At 53.5% G+C, this 22,022-nt stretch overlaps 1 protein-coding gene across 3 annotated transcripts; it reads right to left on the bottom strand.

The window, feature by feature from the left end:
• Window positions 1–9,352: 9,352 nt before the first annotated feature.
• OTX2 (orthodenticle homeobox 2) lies at window positions 9,353–19,629 on the bottom strand. 3 transcript variants are annotated; one of them, XM_074869116.1, is made up of 5 exons: window positions 19,300–19,629; window positions 17,037–17,128; window positions 13,216–13,433; window positions 12,688–12,839; window positions 9,353–11,264 (listed from the first exon to the last, which is right to left on the bottom strand). In XM_074869116.1, the coding sequence occupies exons 3-5, from the start codon at window positions 13,310–13,312 to the stop codon at window positions 10,644–10,646; spliced, it is 870 nt and encodes a 289-aa protein (XP_074725217.1). In that variant the 5' UTR covers window positions 13,313–13,433; window positions 17,037–17,128; window positions 19,300–19,629; the 3' UTR covers window positions 9,353–10,643. The 3 variants fall into 3 exon arrangements, with proteins under 3 accessions (XP_074725217.1, XP_074725218.1, XP_074725216.1); XM_074869117.1 differs by lacking the exon at window positions 19,300–19,629 and adding an exon at window positions 19,140–19,161; XM_074869115.1 differs by lacking the exon at window positions 19,300–19,629 and adding an exon at window positions 17,326–17,657.
• Window positions 19,630–22,022: the final 2,393 nt, after the last annotated feature.

Raw genomic sequence — 22,022 nt, 5'->3', positions numbered from 1 at the left:
GCAGTTTATCTCTCTGTCCTGAGGACATCAGGAAGAGGCTTCCAGCCATCTCAGGTAGTGGGGGCATGCACTGGCCACCTCGGCTGGGGCGCAATCAGGAAGAAGAGATGCGCTGTAAACAGCAGCAGTCTGCATGGGTTTTGTGTTTTAACGGGTTCAAGAATGGGTGTTAGCATATGCTAACCACTCTTGCAGGGTGATCATTATGCAAATGCCTACAGTAAACAGGTAGGAAATTAGATCTAATCAGAACAACCCCCTCCCTCTCCTGACACAGGAAAGTTGACTGGATCACATTGCTCTCAGTACAAACCAAAAGAAGGCTGAATTCCAGCCTGAAACCTCCGTTTTTCATTTGTCCTTTTGTTCTCATGTGTTTGGTTTCTTGCATAAGTCACTGGAAACCTAAGGGCAGCCTTGTGATTGCTTTAATTTTAAAGCTCCCAAACCAGGCTGGTATGGCTGAGTCTAGAATTAATGCCGCTTGTGGATTTCTGTGATTTGAAGGCAAATAAAAAATAAGCACATCATGCCTGGTCTCCATGAGTAATTTGACTCTGTATAATGTCTAATCACTGTCTATTAAACTGCAGAGTGAGTAAAGAGGCTGTCTGTTAATACTGATGGGGACAGTTACAGTCACAGATTCCCAGTACGAGCCCACAAGCATCACTGGATTCTCCGATTAGCAGGAGACCTACACGTCTTCGGTGCTGCCAGGGGGTCATGCAGCTGATTTCTGTCTCACACCCCCTCTCCCCATGCAGCTCAGCCCATCTCTTGCATTTGCAACACCTCAACTCCTCTGCGCCCAAGTGCCAGACACAACTGGTTGATTTGCCCCGTGCGCCATCGAGGGGCTGTGTCTGACACGGGAACACCAACCTGGTGCCTCATCTCACCCAGCCCACCTTCATGTGACCACGTGCGGCATCTTGTTTGACCCTGCTGCCTTGTCCCCAGCCCAGTAAGCTTAACACCCGTGGCCAAAGTCTCTTCAGACTCCCCTGGCAGGCACCTTATCATCCTGACACCAAAATTGCTCACAAACATAGCACAGACAGAGCTAATCCTCAGGCCAACGCAGACTGCAAAGGAAATTGCTTCTGCCCCTACCATCAGTGCTCCTCCGGGCCCTGCCAGCAGCAAGCGCTGCCCTTATCCCTGAGTCCTCTCCACTTGTCCCCTTCCCAGCTGGGCTAAGGATGCCCTCTACAAGGCTCAGCTCCTGGTTTAGAAAATCTCAGCCTCACCGAAGCCTTAGAAAAGACCAGACATCTTCTTGCAGCAAATGGAAATGGATGCTGCAGAGTCACCCTGGCAGGGAGGGACCTGCGTATCCCTTGGCACCCCAAGGGTGCTACTCAATGTTCTTTTTGTCTTTGATTACTGCATGGTATGGTGGTGAGGCCCTCACTGGCCAGTGATGACATCAAAATGAAAAATGAAACTTCACAGACTAGGGTTCTCCCTGGGAAATTAAACATATAGGGACCATTTTAATGTGGTTACACTGATACAAGTAATTAAATACATGTAGCAAGGCTCTAATTTTGGTCTCAGTTATATAGGGACCAGTGTAATGTCACAGGGTGACCTCTGCATCTGCACAGTTGTTCCCACCAAACTCCAAATAGCTCCAGCATGCTGTTTATTAGTATTTTTCCATCAATCCACCACCATCCCTTGCAATGCCACAGGCTTGCAGCAGACCTGGATGATCCGTTCAAGCACTGGCACCCTGTAAAATCCTGAAGGCATTCCCCAAAAACACAGGGAAAGAGATTCAGATGTCTCCACAGTGACCCATTCTGCAGTCACCTATCTCCCTGTTGATATGGGAGGCCATGAGTTTGAATCGAGCTTTGGCAGCCTTTAGCAGTTTAAGTCGCCTCTGGCAGTACTTGCCAAAGGAGGTAGATAGTTTGCATACCTGGAGAGGTTGGCATTGTGTCCCCAGTCCCCACGGCAGGGAGGCAGCAGGAGAGAGAGTAGGCAAAAAAAAAAAAAAAAAAAAGATCAAGCTTTGATGCAGCAGGCCTGGCCCAAACTGCTCCAGGAAATTCTTACAAGACATTTCCCAAGACTGGGTTACCTTAAGGATCCCAGCATTGCACTAGCAGTGGGAGAGTGCCCTTGTTCCACTGCCAACGGCCTCTTCCATGTATGTGGGAAGGGCCGGACACTGACAGCGTGATGTGCTTCTGCCACACTCATCTTGGATGAGCCATCAGCCTGGAGGTCCTACAACCTGGAGGTCCTACAGCCTGGAGGTCCTACCAAAATACAAATCACAGCAGCACAGGCCACTGGTACCACTGGTACCCTGATCTCTGGTGCCTGGCTCTCAGCTCTCTCCTAAACCATCTGTGTTTGATTTGCCATGTCCCGAGATGATCCAGAAGCAAATTTCCCCAGGAGCTATCTGGTGAATCCTCCATCCTCTAAAAAGTCCTGCAGATAGCCCTGAAATAGCAGAGCAACCTGGATGGTTTCAGTAAGGGATGTGCCATACAATATTTTAAGTAATTATGGACAGGAGCAAACACCCACTGCATATCTTTTAGAAAGGCACAGTTATTTGACTGCAATACTTTAAAAAACCTGCATATCTTCCATGTCCTAAGGCAATTTCTTTCAGCTGCTAACTTTTCTTTTTCTCTGATGTCCAGTTTGGTTTAATTTTATTTTAACTTGTCACCCTGGGTGCTGTTACCAGATGGGTAAACACATGCTTTTGTCTTCCATGTAACGCTCTGCACTCACCAAATATACTTACATCATCTCAACCCTCTCTTGGATAACTCACATATTGACAGGATCTCCCCACGTACCTTTCTGCCAAGCAGGTTCCCCACTCCCTGAGTTGTTTTCATGGCTCTTCCTGAACACTTCCTAATCCTCCACTTCCAATTTCAAAGCCTGACTCTGAGACTTGAACAACATCATTGCAGTAGATGTCTCCTCTCCCACCTAATTTGGGGATTTCCAGGGTTTCAGTGGCAATCCCCTGCTCTCATCCCACCACTGACCCAGAGCTGAAGCCTTTTAGGTTCCACCAGACTCCATCACCCTTCTCACCATCCCATCACCCCAGCTCCTGCAACCTCACAGCTGTCGGGAAGGCTTAGCACTCCCCGGCCCGTGCATGGCCCAGTTTTCCAAACCCTCCTGCAGGGATGCTGAGTCGCTCTGGTTCTCTCTCCAGGTGCACTTGCCCACCCTTTTCTGTCCAGCCTTGCTTTTCTTTGCCAAGCTCTCCATGCTCTGGATGCCTCTTTCTATCACTTCTCTCCCTTCACCAGCTCTGGTGATTTGGTGTTTAATGATTCTGCCTGCATGCTCTTTCACATTGCTAACAAAAATGTTAAATAAAGCCAAGCCCGCGCTGCCTCCTCCACACCACACTGAACAAACACCCTCACAACTCACCACACCCCTCATGTGCAGCTCTGCAGCCCCCTGGGCAATACTCTCACCCAGATCAGCCTCCCTTAACTCCCCAGACAAGCTTCCCTGGGATAGCCCCAGGTATTTCCCTAATGAAGAGGAGCCTGCTTATCCAGAGAAGTCAAACCTGGAGCCGCTGTGGCCCACTGGGTCTACAAAAATCAGTGAGACACAGCAGAGTGAGGTTACCTGTCCTTCCACCACTGTGGCACAAAGGGACTGGCTTGCATGGATGGAGGGACATTTTACTCTTAACAGTAACATCAGGAGATAAATCAGCTTCACCTCTACTTTAAACTGTGTCTGAAAGCAAAAGCAATTTGTCACTTCTAAAGGGCATGAGGATGCAGGAGTACCTGACCCTGGTGGGAAACACACCGTGGGCACCAGGACTGCCTCTCCCCTCTGCACAGGGGAGGGATGAGAAAGGCAGCCCAACGTGGGCATCCTCACTGCATCCGAAGACTGGCGCTTGGAAACACAAGGTGCGTGGCAAACCTTACCAAAAAGTCACAAAAAAAAAAATCAAAGCAGGTCAGTAGGAAATTTCTTGTTCTTGACGTTGACATCCCAACCTCACAATCCCCTTTGGGAAAGCCAAAAATGCTCCAAGTCTTGAAAACCCTCCTGTGTCATTACTTCAGCAAAGTGGGAGTTAAATCACCTCCCAGCAAGCTGGGAACTGCTATTAATGGTGATGGAGGGAGGGTGGAAGCACCACTGCCAGTTGCAGCAGCTCTGTGCTAGGTGCTGTATGTACACACAAAATGCAGACCCTGCTGGAAAGGTTACAGACCAGACAGGACTTTTAAAATATATTTTCTGAAGCATAAAGGAGGTAAGTTGCCCTCCCTGCTCCCTCATGCCCTCTCCTCCCTCTCCAGCCCGGTCCCAGACCCTCCCAGGGCACAGAGCTCTGTGGGGCGAGCTGCCCCCCATGGAGGGTTAGATGATGCATTTTCTAAGCAACAGCAGCTCTGGCAGAAATATTGCATCTCTTGTTACCAGCATCCACACAAGAATAAATACCAGGGTCCCTAGCTGTGAGCATGTGAGGGGAGGCAGGGAGAGAACCAGCTCCTCCTTGAAAACAGAAAACAACAGAAATATGGTCCAGTTTTTCCAGCAATTAGCCCCATAGGGATCTCCGTAAGGAGGTCTCTGGTCTTGCAGAGGCACCTCCTTTCCTCTCGCTCTCCCTATAATGATGCTACCTTGGCCTTCCAAATTTAATTACATCATGTACAGTGGCTTGGTCCTGGCAAGGACTGAGTGTCACCAGGAGGCATTTGAGACCAAGGAAGGTGTTTCCTCTGTGCTCTGGGAGTCTGAAGGGGAGGCCCCACCGGTGCCTCCAACTCTGCACCTCTAACAGGAAAAAGCCCAAACTGGGATCAAGCCCCACAACAATGCAGTGTGCGATCCTGCACATGGGGATGTCATCGTCACAGGTCATCCCATGGTCCCCAGACCACGTGATGCCATTCCCACATCTCTTTAAATGAAGAACGGGGAAGGGACCGTGCCAAGGAAGACACTTTCTTTTCGTCACATCGCGCACTAAGAAGTATTTGCTGATAAGCTGATAATCAGGTGGCCTGGCCACCCCCGGTATGTTAGACCTTGCTGCTTAGAGAATATTTGATCATACAGTATCTCCATTAGGAGTTTGTAATCCGCTATCACAGCATTTGAGAGCCATTTGAGTATAAGGAGATTTTTCTTAATGGTTCATGAGCCTAAAAGTCAAAATTGACTCTCAGAGCAGATTTTAACAGTTTGTGCAGCATTTATACATTTATCTATGTCTTCACCACTTCTTCTCCCCCCTGCCATCACCTCCCTTCGCTGTGCCGCAACGTAGAGGTGCAGCAGCAATAACAGCAGCGGGGACACACTGGGCAGCCCCAGCAGATGGATCAGCTGAACAGCATTTTTCCTTCCCTTCTGTCTTTTTCTGTCCCTTTCCCTTCCCTTCCCTTCCCTTCCCTTCCCTTCCCTTCCCTTCCCTTCCCTTCCCTTCCCTTCCCTTCCCTTCCCTTCCCTTCCCTTCCCTTCCCTTCCCTTCCCTTCCCTTCCCTTCCCTTCCCTTCCCTTCCCTTCCCTTCCCTTCCCTTCCCTTCCCTTCCCTTCCCTTCCCTTCCCTTCCCTTCCCTTCCCTTCCCTTCCCTTCCCTTCCCTTCCCTTCCCTTCCCTTCCCTTCCCTTCCCTTCCCTTCCCTTCCCTTCCCTTCCCTTCCCTTCCCTTCCCTTCCCTTCCCTTCCTCCCTCCCTCCCACCCTCCCTTCCTTCCTTCCTTCCTTCCTTCCTTCCTTCCTTCCTTCCTTCCTTCCTTCCTTCCTTCCTTCCTTCCTTCCTTCCTTCCTTCCTTCCTTCCTTCCTTCCTTCCTTTTCCTTTCATTGTTTCCTTTTTCCCTTCCTTTCCTCTCTCCCCCTGACCCCATCCCCAATGCCTCCCCACATACTCCACTGCCACCAGCCCAGCCCAGCCCCGACACCACATCCTGACCCCCCCAGACCCCCAAGTCGTGGCCCTTCACCCCAGCACTGCCAGAGCCGTTTCCCCCGCAGTCACTGGTGCTAGAGGCACGGCTCTGCCCACCTGTGCTACCTGCACTGGTAGATACGCACCGTTATGTGCATTCCTGCAGTAGGCATTTATGATACGCACCAATAGCTGCATGTATGCCCTATGTGTTGGTGCCACGAGAATTTCTAGAGATGCAGAAAGGTGCATTTACGCCCTCTGCGTCGCTGACGTGCAGTTGTGTGCTGGATCCCTCGATGCGTGTGCATTGCGGCCAGTGTTCATGCTACATGTGTTTAGAGAAACACACAATTCCTCTGCCTGGAGATGTGGGGAGGGGGTGCACGTGTGGAGGCTCTGAGCCCCGCGCACCTCCTTGGTCCCTCCCCGCTGCAGGGCTGGGAGGGGGGAGCAGACGTGCCCCCTCCCCAGGTGACAGCCCCCCGCATGGGAGGGAGGCCGTGACCCCCCGTGACCATGGGGGGCTGCTTTCTGGGGTTTGCTTCCCCGCCCCCCCCCGGCCCTGCGTGGCCCCAGAGGCTGGGGGTAACCTGTCCTCCCATCTCTGTGGGAGATGGGAGATGGAAGGAGGGTGGGAGACCCTTCTACTGTCTCCACTCCCCTTTTGGTCCCCAAAACTAGATGAGGTCCAGGACCCAAACCAAGCTCAAACTCAAACCCAAACCATACCCAGCCCTCCCAAACCCCAAGCCATACCCATACCCAACCTTCCCAATCCTCTTTCTAACCTTCCCAGACCCAAACTCAGCCCTCCCAAACCCAAATCCATACCCAACCATCCAGCCCTATCACCTCCACCCCCCTCAAACCCCAGGTAAGGGCAGTGTCAGGGCTGCAAGTGGGGGTTCGGGGGGTCCCTGTGCTCCCCCCAGTGCCAGGTGTGGAAGCTCTGCTGTGAGTCCCTAAATCTGGCTTTTTTCAAGTCACTCTCCCCTGTCTCCTTGGAAACTGGCAGCAATCCCCAGTCCCGGACTCCTCCTAAAAATGCAATCACCCCAAAACTTGTCCCTGTTTTGGGGGTCCCTGGGCTGGCTCAGCCTGCAGAGCTGCCCTGGGCAAGGGCTGGTTACTGGGGAGAGACTGGGCAGTGTGGGCTGGTGCTGGCAAGGAGCAGGCAGCGACTGGGCAGGGAGTGGGTAGGGTGTGGGCAGAGGACAACATGGAGGATGGGGCAAGGAGCAGGCAGGGAGCAGGCAGGGAGTGGGAAGGTGTATCAAGCAAGGTGCAGGCAGGGGAGCAGGCAGTCTGTGGACAGGGTGCAGGCAGGCGAACGGACAGGGAATCAGACAAGTAAGCAGCCCAGGAGCAGGAGGGGATCAGACAAGGTGCAGGCAGGGCATCGGGCAGGGTGCAGGCAGAGGAGCTGGCATTTGAGGCAGCTCAACTGTGGATGGGGTCAAGGCTTCCCTCCTGGTTTTCTGTTTTTTCAATTTTGGTTTTTTTCTTCCCTCTGGTGGGAAACGTCACCCTGCAGAACAGGGAGAGGATTTGCTTATATGTATATTTTGGGGGACTGGGGGGCGGGGGGGGCACATCAAATCAAACACCCTTCTAATCAGCTCTTTGCCCCTAAATCTGGCTTTCCAACACTAAACCGACGTGGTCCCCCCAGCTTTTCCGCTGATTTTATTTGATCCAGAACTGCCTCCCACAGCCTGAGTTCAGAGGAAACGAATTGAGCTGGAAGGGAGATCTAAAACATCAAAAAATGAAAAAGGTGTTGAAAAGCTCTTTATATAATATTTTCTGTTTGCCAGCTCACCTTGGGATTTTACCCTTTGCCCACACAAGTGCCCATTTAAATTAAAATCAGAAACAAACATGTTGAGAAAATGTGGAAAGTGCAAAAAGCCAGAGGAAATTCAGAGAAATTCCTGCCATTAACTGGCTTTTCTGATAAAAACAAGCACTAGCCAGAGGAACTCATCCCTTACAGATGGGGAAATACGCAGGAAAGAAAAGTAAAAGATAAGATGGGAAAAGTAAAATGGGAAAAGAGGTTTTAAAGAGGCTTTAAAAAGAAAATAATCAAAAGCCCGGGAAACAAAGAGCTCTTCCAGGCAGGTGGGATGCTGCACCCCAGTTCAACAACGACTTGTTTTTTCTGAGCATATTTTGCTTGAATAGGTTGGGGGCGGGGGAGGTGGTAAAGTTTGTTGGTTTGAACCAAATCAGCAGAGAAATGAAACTTTCCGCGCTGCTGCCTGGGAGCAGCCAGTGGCAGGGACCCGGCTGAGCCGTCCCCGGCAGCCCCAGCCTCCGCGCTGCCTTGCGCTTCCCAAACCCTCCCCGCACGTCCCCTCCCATTAAAAAAAAAAAATAAATGAGAAAATCACCGACCGACAAGCGCTAACACGAAGCAGCGTAAAAACTCGCCTTCGTTCAGAGCTGGCCGATATGTTTATTTTAAAGGCTGATCTTTGCTCGCGGTGGCGGGGACATAAATGCTGCCGTGGGAAGGAGAGGATTTGCTGGTACCCGCGGAGGGGGACAGCCCGTTTGGGATGCGGGGATGCGAAGCCGAGGGACGGCAGCGGCGTTCGTGCTCCCCGGTGCTGGGGACCGCGGTGGGGTGACGGTGGCCACACGCCTGTGGCTCCAAGTGACTCGCAGGCAGGAGGGAGCTGGTGACAAGCCATGGGGGTCAGCTGGTGACGGGGACCGGGATGGTGACAGGTGCTTTTTTCTGTGTCTCTCTCTTTCCAGAGGTCCATTTTTTTGCTGCGTTAAATCCAAACAGAGTTCAGGGCTCAAGGGACCCCAGCGATGCACACGGGAAGGAGAGAGGGAGGAAGAGGGAGGACAGAGAGAGAGCCACCAAGAGTGGGGATGCTTGGGAAGGGCCTGATCCTGCATCACAGGGTGCTGTGGCTTCGACTTGTGAAATTGTAGCTGAAAAACCTGTTCCCCTCCTTCCCCAGCACCTCCACTTGGATGATCCTGCCTGATCGCTCCCAGGTCCCCCCTTCTCCTCCTTGAATCAGCCTGAAAAGTTTAGGGCTGTCCCCAAATGGGGACTCACATCTCCTGGGATGCCACAGAGCAAACACATCCCTCCCCACGAGGAGATTTGGGAAAGCTTGGGGAGGGGAAGGTCACGTTGTCCAAGGTCTGTTTGTAATGAATTGGGTTTTTTGCGTAAAATTTTTTTTTTTTTAAATAAAATAATCCTCCCTTCATTTTGCTTCCTTCACCTTGGGGAGCCGCCAGCAAAACCCCCTTTGTCTCAGCCCTGCAGAATCAGCCGGACCCTCCTGGTCCCCCATGCCTGGCTGCAACCGAGAAATCCCTGCGGCAGACGGCATCACCCCTCTCCGTCACTCGCCGGATGCGATTGAAATGGAAGACAACCATCAAGTGTGCTAGAACCATTTTAATATAATTATACATATCTGCCAAATCCAGGAAAAAAGGTTTATGCATATATATCTTTTTTTTTTTTTTCAGTTAACATCTGCAAGCATAAACGACAATGAATTTCTCGGTTTAAATTCGTCCAGGTCAGAGCAACTGCCCAAAGTCCTGTTGGATTTGACGGTTACTGCCGGCGTGGCCAGCAGTAAATGAGCTCCAGAGGAGTTTAATGTCCTCGGGTGGGTTTTTTTTCGGTCTTTTCTCTTTCATTCAGAGACAGTTTGTTGTAAAAAGTTTCAGTGCAGTTCACCTCGGGTGAAAGGCGATCATGTTTTTGTGTTTTTCTTTTTTTTTTTAATATATATTTTTTTATTATTTTTTAAAAGATGATAATAGGTAACTCAGTTGCTCTGAATTTCACTTATAATTATAACCTATTTAAATCACAGCAGAACTCCCGCTGGTGCAGAGTTCATAGTTGCATACAATACAGGAGATCACAGTTTTGAAGTCTAGCACAGATTAAAAACCACAGATGTACCATTTATATAAGACACACACTGATTGTCTCTTAAAAACTACATATTGACTCCTTATGAACATTATCTTTTTTTTTTTTAATCTTTAAATAAAGTAGTGCAGCTAGGACAATCAGTCACACAATCCACACAGCCCTGAACCAAGTTCTCCGGGTGCCAACTTGAGCAAGTTGGGCATGAAACAGTTGGATGAGCTCAAGAGAGAAAGAAAGAGGGAGGGAGAAAAGGAGGGAGAAAAAGAGAGATGTTGTCCATTCCGAATATTTTAACCGAGGGTTGGCTAACACATTGGAAACCTCTGGGTGAAGGATCTTTCCACGCACACACAAAAAAAGAAATAAAAACCTAGACTTTTTTTTTTTTGACTTTTTTTTTTTTTTTTTTTAAAACTGGCCTGTAGGTGGGACGATCTCCCACCTCTTCCAAACAAAGAAACCCAACAATTGCCTAAAACTAGAAAGAACACAGATGGGTCTGTCTGTTTTCTGCTCACTAGATGATCTGTCCGTTTAAGGCCTTCCTCCTCCGTTTTTCCTCTTTATTATTCCTTTTCCAGAGCGTCTGAGCAGGAGATGAGTCTGAACGGGATCACACCAACACTGTCCCCCTCTTGTTGCTGTCGGTTTTTTTGTTCATTTGTTTGTCCGTTGAGTTATTTTTCTCTTTAATTTAACCAAGACCTGACTAAAACTGGAGCGTTCAGCCCAGCCTGTTCGTTCTCGTCGCGATTTCTCTCGTTATCACAAAGGTTCTTCACAAAACCTGGAACTTCCATGACGATGTCTGGTCCTTATAATCCAAGCAGTCAGCATTGAAGTTTAACTTCCAGGAGGCGGTTTGGTCTTTATAATCCAAGCAATCGGTGGTGGAGTTAAAGCCCAAACTGGAGGCTCCATAGCCCTGGGTGGAGAGGGAGGCTGGAGACTGGTTGAGGTGGCTGGTGACCGCGTTGGCACCCATGGGACTCAGGGTGGCCCCCGGTCCGGGAAGCTGGTGGTGCATAGGGGTCAAGTAAGATCCACAGTCCATCCCTCCAAAATAAGAGGTCGAGCCAGCGTATCCTTGGCTGTAGCCTGATGCCTGGGTGTAGGTCATAGGATAGGATCTCTGCATGCAGGAGGAAGAGGTGGACAGGGGGTCTGAGAGCGGGGAGATGGACGCTGGGCTCCAGATGGATACAGGGGCACTGCTGCTGGAAATGGTGGGGACCGAGGTGCTGGAGGGGGGGGTGAACTGCCCGCTGGTCCCGCTCTCCGAACTCACTTCCCGGGCCGGCGAATTCTTCTTTTTAGCTGGCCGTACCTTGTTCTGGCCCCCGTTCTGCTGCTGCTGCTGCTGCTGCCGGCACTTGGCTCGGCGGTTTTTAAACCATACCTTGAGACCCAGAGACGGGGAGGGAGAGAGAAAAAGCCTGGTGTTAGGGATGTAGGGATGTGCAGGCAAACCCAAGGGGGAAAAGAGTCGGTGGCGGGGGAGACCTCACCAGGGAGGGAGCACTAAAAGCGCTCCCCGCGAGCGGAGGGTTGCAGGCTGCTGCAAAGAAAAGCTCCGGGGCTCCCCCTCCCTGAGATCATTAGCAGTAATAACAAGTGAAAATGGGCAAATCAAACTGCTTAATAAGGTCACTTTTGGGGGAAAGTGTGTGGGGGTGCACTCCCTATTTGCTGTTTGCCAGCCGGGGACCCCCAGGAATCACCATTTAAGGCCTATTGAAGTCAAGCCCTTAATTAGAAACAATAGAGCATCAGAAAGGGAGGGAGCAATTAGGGAAACAGAGGCAGGGGTTGGGAAGGAGGGGGTAAAGATGTCTCATTTACCCTCTAAGTAGACCCTCTGCTCTCACCCCCAGCCAGGGCCACCCCCCCAACCCATCTCACCCTCTTTTAGCAGGGACCAAGGGGGCTGGCTCTGGGGAGGAGGGTGGCTGGGGAGTTTTCGTGGGGAGAAGGCTGGGGTTTGGCGTGGGGGGATCCCAGTGCCCAGCGGCCACACTCCACTGGGACACGGCACCACGCAGCCTCAGGAAGCCTCGCAGGGAGGAGAGCCGGGGAGGGGGGGTGGCTTTGGAGCTCCAGGGGTGTCCTGGATCCACGCCAGTGGCAGCACAGGTCCCCCAGCACCCCCCTCCTGCCCTGCCAGCAGCGCCTCCAAAATGCTGCCTGGATTGGGCCCCTGCAGGCTGCTTACAGAGGAAACACAGCCCAGTCCCAGGAGAGGGGTCCCCTCCGCCAAGGCATCCCCTCGCTCATCAAAGTCCCTTCAAAGGGAGAGGAAGCTCCCAGTCCGGACTGGTGTGAAAGGGGATCCAAATCTGGCCCTGCTCCAGGGATGCAGGGATCCCGGGGGGAAGGGGGGGGGGGGGGGGGGGGATGCTTTACGGCTTCCCCAGGAGCCCCAAATGCCTGTAGGACAGGCTGGGATTTGGCACCCGGGTCAGGGTGCGGTGCAGAGCCTGGGGGTGCTGGGGGGCCCTCCGCGGCTCAGAGAGGCCGAGGGGGGCAGGGTGGGGTGCGGAGGGCTCAGGAGCTGGGACGCAGGAGCTGCACAAATCCCCTCCAGTGCACAGGGAGGAAGGAGGAGGGGAGGGCGACACTGCTACTCCATCCCCCCCCCCCACTCTCACCCATCTACGAGCCTCCTTCACCCCACAGGGGCTTCATTTCTCTCCAGGACCCACCCCATCCCCCTCAACCAGCCCTCTCGCCTCCCTGCTAGCCACGGGCCAGCCCAAACCCTGCACGCTGGGATGGAGGTGGGGGACAGGCGGGGGTCTCCGGGCCTCCCCCCCGCTTCCTACCTGCACTCTGGACTCGGGCAGGTTGATTTTCAGCGCAACCTCCTCCCGCATGAAGATGTCGGGGTAGCGGGTTTTGGCGAAAAGGGCCTCCAGCACATCCAGCTGCGCCCGGGTGAAGGTCGTGCGCTCCCGCCGCTGCTTTCGGGGGGTGGCTGCGAACGGAGCCAGAGGCCCTGGCTGTCAGTCAGCGGCCCGTGTGGTCCCTCCAGCACCCCCATTCCCACCCTCCCTCCCCTCTCCGGGGCGATCCGCACCCCAATCTTCAGCCCCGCTTCCAATGCCTCCTCCCCATCTCTCCTGGATGGGTCTGGAGCATCTGCCCCCCACTTTTGCAGACCCTTCCCCGGTAAACAAGTTGAGGGTGAGGAAGAAGGGAGAAAGGGGGACCCCACGCGGCCCCCCCCCCCCTTTCCCCCAGCCATCACGGTACTTGGGCACGTTGTGCCTCCAAAAGCCCGGCGGCTTCTTCTCCGTGGGACAAAAAGGGGGAGTGCGGTGGGGGAAGAAGGAAGAAAAACCGTGGCTTACCGGGATAACCGACGGACGGATGCAACAAATCCATGCCCGAGGTTGTGAGACTCAGGCCATTGACTGCGTAAGGTGGTTGCTTAAGATAAGACATCATGCTAAAGTTGTGGCGGGGAGGAGAGTTGGCCGAAATCCGGGCGAGGGGGAGCCGCCCGAGCGCCCTGCCTGCCCCGGGCGGTGCCTGGGGGTGCCGTCGGGCGGGGGGGGCCGCCAGGTGCCTGCGGAGGGGGGAGAGCAATGGGGTGGGGGTGTGGGGGGTGAGGTGTCAGGGCAGCTCGTTGCCCCCCTCCTCCCCAGCTTTTATCCCCGCTGCCTTTCCACCGCCCCCCCCCCCCACCGCCGTCAATCCTCCAGCTCGTAAAGCCGAACCCCAGCCGGATTTGGGAGCTGGGAGAGACTGACCAGATAAACGCATCTCTCCCCAAAAAAGGGTGAAGAGGGGAGGGAAAAGGGAGGAGGGGGGGCACATCCCAGCCAGTAATTACTGCCCGAACAAAACCAACCCCCCCCCCCGCTCCATGCCTTCAACTGCCCGCATTGTACGGCAGCCCGGGGCATTTGCATAGGATTCCCGGCCGGGCACCGGCTAATTGTCTCAAGCAAAACTTGATTGGGGCCATTGGCAGACACAAAGAACCCCTCGGCTAAATAAATAATGGAGATAACAAAGCCCAAGGGTGAGAAACAAAGAAACAATTCAAGAAACCTATCTCTCCCCTAGTCTCTTGCAAGGACTTTAATTATCCCAGGTTTGGGCAACATTCAAACCTTCCACCCCCCCACCCCCCCCTTTTCCCCTTCCCCCCGACGTTGCTGCATTTCAGAGCTCAAATGCCCGCTCGGGAAGAGACAAACTTTTCAGCTCTACCGCCATCAGTCCACGTCTGCAGTAATTTCCACCGGCCATTTGCACCTAATTAGTACTCCGGGTAATTAGATTTGGAGGCAAGTAACAGATTTATTAGGCTTTCAAGAAACTCTTGATGACGGAGCTGAAGCTAAACAAACACCTCGGTGGGGAGAGGCCCCGGGACGGCCCCGGTGTGTGGGGGGGTGAGCGGCTCCCCCGGCTCTGGCTCCCCCGGGTCCCCGCTCGCTGCCCCGGCCGGGCCGGGCTCTCCGCAGCGGGGGGTCAGGGGGACCCCAAACACACCCTCCGCCAAGAAATGGCCGACAAGGGGCCAACCCGGGGCTGTTGAAAGGGTTAAGACTGTTTTCCCGTGAGGGAAATAAATAAATAAATAAATTTTGTCTTTTGGGGCAAAATCTCGCCCTTCCATCCATCCCCGCCGGCCATCGGAAAAACGAACTCCGGAACAACTTTCTTCCCCGAACACCCCAAAAACTCCGTGTTTCGGTTAACAAGAGCAGACGGGAGCGGAGCCGCCGCCCCGGGAGGGCTGCGGGTGGCTGGGGGGCTTCTGCGGGACCCCCCGGCCCCGGTGCACCCCCCGCCCGGGCCGTCGGTGCTGGTTGTTCGTGGTGCGGGGTTTCCCCTTTTTCCCCCTCGAGGAAGAGCTTTGCCGCCCTCAAATGCGCTGAGCGGCTCCGCGGGCGCGCATCCAGCGCGGGGAGCAGAGGGTTGGGCCCCGCTTTTAACATCCCTCCCCAGAGGGAAGCTGAAAAGGGGGAGATTTAGCGAAGGGGGAGCCCCGCTCCGCGCCGGTGTCGGGGCGACTTCGGCCGCCAATTTGTGCGCCAGCGCAAGATGCGCGGGAGAGCAAAACTGGTTTTGCTGCCCGCTTAAAAACGAGCAAATAAACAAAAATAAAACGCCAAACACCCCTTCAACAAAAAATCCCCAAACAAACAGAAAAACCCCAAACCAACCCCAAACTTCAACTCGGCGGCATCACGCCGAGGCGCCAGCCCAGCGCGGCCGCCCGCGGAGCCTCTCGGCCGCGGCCGCGCACCCCGGGGCCGCCCCGCAGCCCGCGGAGCAACGGCTCCGCTCCGCAATCTGTCACCTTTCCCCCTCCTCCCTCCTCCCCCCTCCCCGCTCCGCAAAGAGCCCGGCTACCAGTTGCTCTGCCCTCGCTCAATAATAATTACCCCGTCCGAGAATTAATTATAATAAATGTTTTCTTGATAAACTAACGAGATAATCCGGGCGGCACACGCTCCCTAATTACGGGCCACCGGCCCCAGCTCCGCTGATCGCCCGGGATGATTAATGCAAGGCAGCGATCCGCGGCTGGGCGCGCAGGCTGCGCCTCTGCCCCTGGCCGCGTCGCGGAGGGACGCGGGGGGCTTGGCCGGGCCGCGGAGCAGCGCGGAGAGGACCCCGCGGAGTGGGGGGGAAGGTGCCGAGATAGAAAAAGGTGTTTGTTTTGGTTTGCAAACAATGAGAGCTCGGTTCCCTGCCCTCACCGGGCTCCACCGCATTTCTTTTTTTTTTTTTTTAAGCTAATTTTTTGGGTTTTGTTTTTTTCTTTTTTTTTCTTCCCCCAGAGGGAGGGTTTGGGTTGATATTTCTCAACACGGGAATTTTTCCCCCATGCGAAGGCGACGGGGATGAACCCACCATCGGCTCTGGTGCGCAGCCCCCCGCGCTTCGCTCCCCAAAGCTGCGCGCAGCTCCGCGGCCGCCGGCTCCTCCCCGGCGCGGGCAAACGAACGGGCCGGCCGGGAGCGGCGGAGCCGGGCTCGGCGGGCAGCGACCTCCACCACGGAGCCGTTTGACCCATCTCTGCCTCCTCACCGCCACCCGGTCGCGTTTTTTAACCTTTTTTAAAATTGTTTTTGTTTGTTTGTTTTTAACTAGAGTTGCATCTTTTCCAAAGAAAAAAATCTAACGCTCAACTTCTCGGAGGCGCTGAAATCTAAATAAATCTCTGCAGCGAAGGGGGTTTTTAGCGCTAAAGAAACTTGTGCCGGTGCACAAGGACTTTCCCGACTTTCTCTTTGTCAACGCGGTGCAATTCAAGGCAGAGAGGCCGGGGCGCGGAGCAGTGCGCGTTATACCCGATCGGTGTCTTTGGGAACCGCTTTCCCACGGCTTAAAGGAAAAAAATTTTAAAAAATAAAATAAAGGAGGTGGAAAACTGCTCCAGCCTTTCTCCGACCTGGATGCTATTCTCGCCAGCCATTTCACCCACACCGAGCCGTGAAGCTCCGGCCCCAAACGCCTTGAAGGTTTCTCTCCCTGCTGTTTCCAGCCCGGTTCTCCCGCCGCCGCGGGTGCTCAAAGACACCTTTAAAAAATTACTTTGCTGAGTCTCCGCATCCCGAGGAGGAAGAGGAGGAGGAAGGAGAAGGAGGAGAAGGTCTCAGGCAGGAACCGAGAGAGGGGGGAAATTTTTTCCTGGTTATTTCTAATTTTAAAACTCCACCTTGGGGCCAAGGAATAGCTAAAGGCCAAAGGATCAGGCCGGGGGGAGGGGGGAAATAAAAATAAAAATCCTGTACCCAACGAAATCGCAGTTGAAGAACCGCGCCTGCCTGCGGAGGAGCGAGCCGGCTCCGCGCCCGGCCGCGGCTGCGGGGTGGCCGGGGGAGGCGGGGGGGGATTTGGTCCTTCGCCTTTTCATCCAGCAGCTCCCCGGGCCCGGCCGAGGGGCCGCCGCCTCCGGCTCCCCCCGACCCGGGGCCGCCTTCCTCCTCCGCCCGGCCGGGCCCGGCCTCTCCCCCGGGGAGCCCCGCACCTCCCCGGGGAGCCGCCTGCTCCCCTCCGGCTCACCGCTACCAACACAGTGCCCCCCCCCCCAAACCGCACACATACTCTTAAAAAAAAAAAAATCAATTTAATTCCCTTTCCCCCTGTATTTCTGCCTGCCGAGCGATGTCCCTCAGCAAGGATGGAGCGAGCGGGTCGGACTTACCTGCGAACCTCGCCGGAGCCGCGGGCAGGGCTGGGGGGCGCGGGGGGGAACCTGCCGCCCGGGTCCTCGCCAAATTCAGGGGTCGGGCTGAGCTGGGAGAGAAAGCACAAAGCGGGAGGTTAGAGAGCTCGCCGCATGCACATGCCCACGACATGGGAAGGGGAGGGAGGGGGGGGGGGTGGGGGGGAGAAAAAAATGTTTGAAAAAGAAGAATAAATGGGGGAGAAAGGGGAGGGGACGGTGCAGGAGAGGGATGCAGGGATGCGCGGGGTCTGGGGTCGGTACATACAGAGCTGGCCGGTGCTGGAGCTGGTCAAGTGATTTTATTTTTAATAATAGTGGCAGGGTGCGTTGGAGCTGAGGTCTCTACCTCTCTCGGGGAGCTTTGCTGAGAAAGCGCCTCTCTGGCAACTTTTTGACGCAAACTCTCCAACCAATGGCAGGGAGAGAGTGATTGACACATCTAAGCCAGGGGGAAAATAATAAAAACACACAACAGGGGGAGGAAAAAACAGGCCGCTGCTGTACCGGGGGGACAATCAAGCGAGAAATAACAGCCACCGAAATGACACGAGAATATACATTAAAAGAACCTGCTCGGTTTAAAAATATACATTATGGAGCGGAGTGTATGAAGTCATTGTCCAAATTAATGTGATGGACAGGAGCGATGGCGTTAGCGCGTTGCCCGGGGAAGGAGAGGAAGGGGGGCAGCAAAAAGCTGGGGGGGTGGGGGTGGTATAATAATAATAACAACAAAAGGTATTAAAATATATAAGTAAATATTTGGAAAGAGGGGACGCGGAGCCTGCCAGGAGCCCTTGGCTGAGCAGCGCGGGGCTGGGCGAGAGGAAACCCGCGGGAGCAATGGGGAGACCCGACACCCCCCCCCCGACCTCGGGACAGAGGGGAGCGGGGTGCGAGGATGCCCCCAGCCCCGGGTCGTCCCTACCGCACCCGCGGAGGGGCCCGCACCCCCCGTTCCACCTCCCAGGGGCCAAGTGTCCCCGAGGCGAGGGGAATTGAGTCACCTGGGGGGGATATAAATGTATTTTTTAAATTTTTTTTGAAAGATATATAGGGATGATAGTGTAGAACGGGACTTGGGCAGCGGCGCTGCGCTGAATTTGCAAAATACGGACGTGCACATAATTTAATAGAAATAAAGTCGGTGCGGCAAAAAGGTGGGTAGGGAGGGTGGGGGGTGTGAGGAGGACCGGGGGGGTCTCCCCGCGCGGATGGGCACCGGGACGCGCCCCTCGCACCTCCCGGCCCCGCTCAACTTCTCCCGGGTGAAAGAAACGCGAAAATAAAGCTTTGGCAAAAGGCAGGAGGAGAGAGGCGGCTCAGGTCGGAGGGAGGGAGCGCTCACACACTTTCCTCACTTCTGACAATAGGGGAAAAAAATGCAGCGGCTCGATCATTTTAATGGGGTGACCTATGTTAATGAAGTTATAGCAATTAATTCGCCTCTTTGTGGCTCTCTCAATGTGGTTGCCCTTGGACTTCAGCGCAATACCGGGCGCTGTGGGTGCAGCCGGGCTGGCGGTTTGCAGGAGCAGGTTTGGGATGCTCGGGGCTGGGCTGGGTGCTTGGGTGTTGTGGTTTGGGTTTGCGGGGCGGGGGGGGGGGTGTTGTTGGGTTTTTTTTTCCTTTCCAGAGAGGAGGAGGAAGGAGGGGGCAGAAGGGAAGGAGGGAGGGGAGAGGAGGGGAAATTAAACAAATAAACAAACAAACAACAAAATAACCCCTCGCACAAAAGCAGCTGCAGCCCTGCCCGCCGGAGCCGCTCCCACTTTGGCCGCTTTTTTTTTTTTTTTTTGCGAGGCGACTTCGCGGAAAGTTGGTACCCGGGGTCCCCGCGGTTGGTACCCCCCGGTCCCCCGAGACCCTCGGCCCCTACACTCCTTGAGAGTTGTGTTTTGTTTGTTGCTTCCCCCCCCCCCCCTTTAGGGGACTTTTTGTGGGTTTGTTTGGTGGCCGTTTTTTTTTGAGGGGCGGCTGCAGCCCCCCGTGCCTTTACAGCATCATCCCCACCACCACCACCACCACCCCCCCCAGCCTTGCACAGAGATCCGCGCCGGGCAAACCCTTCCCTCTCACCTCCCCGCATGTCGGCACGGCCAGCCACCCCTCAGCCTCTCTTTTAGCAGAGCACCAGTAATAAATATCCCGATTGAACCCTTCTCCCCCCACCCACCCCCCACCCCAGCCTTTGCCATCGTCTCCCGCCCCCACATATTATTTAATAACCTTAATCCACCTTGGAAGAATGAGAGAGATAATTCGTTCCCGTGTATCCTGAACAGGAGGGTATTTTCGAAATCGATTAAAAATAAAAGGGGACCAAAAAAAAAAGAAGAAGAAAGAAAGAAAGAAAGAAAGGGGTGTTTGGGGGCTGGAGGAAGCCGGGCTATGGCAGAGGAGAGCTGAGCTAGGCAGAGAAATAAAATTCCGTGCTGGGAGAGCAGGTTTGGAAGCGCAGCCCTTGCAGCCCAGCCGGGCTGCCAGCCCTGCCTGCGTCTGCCTGGCCGTGGGGCAGTGGGCAGGCAGAGCTGCTGCCCTGCCTGCAGCTTGCCAGAGGCAGCAGGGACATCCCAGCTTTTCCCTCTGCCCCCCCACTCCCCCCCCCCCCCCCCCCCCCCCCGCCCCAGCCTGAGAAGTTGGGAATAATTCACGCGGCCAATAAAACAAGTGGCAGAGATGGACAGTGTTACTTAAATAAACAAGGGTCTCTTTAAAATTCTCATCCACTTCAGATGTCTAAAGTAAGATTGTGATGATTTTGTCACGGTTTGGTAAATTTACCCCTTTAAGAGGCTTTCATAAATCCCAGAACACACCTTCAGCCAGATTTGAATATAGATTTAGGTTTTAAAACCCAGAAGCTGGGAACACCGCTTTATCAAAGAGAATTTCCCTTTAGCTTAGCAATGTGTCGGAATGGCTCTTGCAAAGATTGGATCTGAGAGGGGGAAAAAGGGGGAACCTTCTTCCCTGGAGCAATCCTGCACACACTTCGCAGCTGCCTCTGCCTTCAGCCTTCTGCAGCTCGGGGAAAAGTTGCAAAAAAAAAAAAAAAAATTAATAATAATTGTTGCAGCTGTAGGAACTTGTTTGGTTTTTTTTTTAATGATTTTTTTTTTTTAAACTTTCCAATCTCTTCTGGTCCATTTGGAAAGCGTTTCAGAGCAGGTACAGTCCCAGAGAGCCAGACTAGCTGGGGCTAACGGGGAGTGAGTGGAGATGTGTGATTTTCTGCCCTCTAAGAACTTTGTGCTCAGAAAACCAAAATCTGCTTCTGGGATGAAAAGAAACTGTAACTTCTGCTTCTCAGTAAGTTCTCCAACTTTCCGATGCCAATTGTGTTACAGAGCCATTTTCTCTCTCTGCATAGCTGTGTTTCTTCTCTTCTCTTTCTCCCTCTTTCCTTCTCCTTCCTCTGATTTAATTTCCGACTCTTGTTACTAACGCGAACCGTTTCGCGAGTGTTTTTATTGCCGTGTGTATCGCTCACCGGGCTGATAGCGCTGAGCTGCTGCCCTTCTATATTATGACCGGGGTGGGGGGGGGGGGGGGGGGGGGGGGGGGAAATCATTTATTCAGGTCGGGTGAAAGTTAAGGAGGGAAGCAAAAAACTCCCCAAATGAACAGGTTTATTATTTGTCATCTTTGTATCTCTGATCGGCTCCGGAGAGCGATGCACGCTACGCACTTTTAAGCTTTTCCCTCATCGGATTTGTGTCTAGTTAAAATATTCCAGACTTTCCTTGAAGTTTATCTGCAATTCAATTGCGGGTTGCGGGGTTTTTTTTAGTGTTTTGTTTTTTTGGGGTTTTTTTTTGTTTGTTTTTTTTTTAATTATTATTATTTTTTTATTTCGACACTCCCCCTCACCCCCAAATCCCCTTTTGGGGGTGCAAAGCCAGAGACTCTGGCAAAGCTGTGTCACTTCGAGAAAGGGTCGGATTCGTTTTAAAATGCCGGAATGCTAAAAAAAAAAAAAAAAAAATCCCCCTCCTTTTTCAAGCGTCTGGGAGAGGGATGGCAGAGCCGTCACCTCCTTTGGGGAAGGAAAGAAAAAAAAATTATATATATCACGGCAGCATCTTCGCCTAGATGAAACAAGTTTCATAATTGGGAGGGGGGGGACCAGGGGGAAGGAGAGGAGGGGATGGTGGAGCATTTAGGGGCGATCTGCAGCTTGCCCAGCTCATCTCGGAGCCAGAAAAGTCCTAAAAATGCTGCCCCGAGAGCAGGGAAAGTGAGGTCAGGGCTCGCACCTGAGGGAAGGTCTTACGTGCACCGGGGGGAGGGGGGAAAATTGTACACCCCACCCCCCCAACCACTTAAATTGAAAAATAAATCAACAGTATTCAATCAAAAAAATATATTGGGGGGAAGCTGGGGGGGGGGGGGGGGGTACGGGGGGGGTACGGGGACACGCGTGGGGGCCTGTGCGGGGCGTCCCCCGGGGGCCGGTACGGGAGGCTGGGGCAGGGGTGTGTGTCTGGGAGTCTGTGTGTCCCTGTGTGTGTGTGTGTTGATGAAAGGCGCTAATACTGCCAGTTTACATAATTTTTCTCTCCAGGCCATGAAGTTACCTTGATGAGCAGCTTTCTGCAGCAATCAGATTATAGCTCCCAACCCAGATATTAAAATAACGGTTACAGTCCCATATCTTGCGTGTTGGCAAACTTGGGAGAAATGAAGGCGTCGGGGGGAGGGGGGGAGGGAGAGAAAGAGCCAGAAAAGGGGTTTTGTAAGAAAGAAGAAAAGAAAACCGCAGAGAAGCTTTAAACTAGTCTTTCGTTTGTAACCTTTTACAACCTTTATTTCCCATATATGAAAAGCTCCTTTTATTGAGACCCAGAAAGAACTTTTATTTCCCCCCCCCCCTTTGGATTTTTAATTAGAGCCCATCAATTGCAGCCATATATATAGGAATCGATATAAAGTAATCCGTGGAGATGGGCTAAGGTTTTA

The sequence above is a fragment of the Strix uralensis genome, chromosome 4 (assembly GCF_047716275.1).
Source record: "Strix uralensis isolate ZFMK-TIS-50842 chromosome 4, bStrUra1, whole genome shotgun sequence".
NCBI classification, from domain to species: Eukaryota; Metazoa; Chordata; class Aves; order Strigiformes; family Strigidae; genus Strix; species Strix uralensis.
Note: the sequence above shows the minus strand (reverse complement) of the source record. Positions and strands in the feature narration are given on the sequence as shown.

Bases quoted from the DNA above. Each gene is read 5' to 3' on its own strand.
- OTX2 (XM_074869116.1), bottom strand. From the start codon at position 13,312: ATGATGTCTTATCTTAAGCAACCACCTTACGCAGTCAATGGCCTGAGT. The intron at 12,840-13,215 runs GTAAGCCACGGT...CTCCGTTCGCAG, and splicing joins TCCGTCCGTCGGTTATCCCG to CCACCCCCCGAAAGCAGCGG. The intron at 11,265-12,687 runs GTAGGAAGCGGG...CTGGGTCTCAAG, and splicing joins TGCCCGAGTCCAGAGTGCAG to GTATGGTTTAAAAACCGCCG.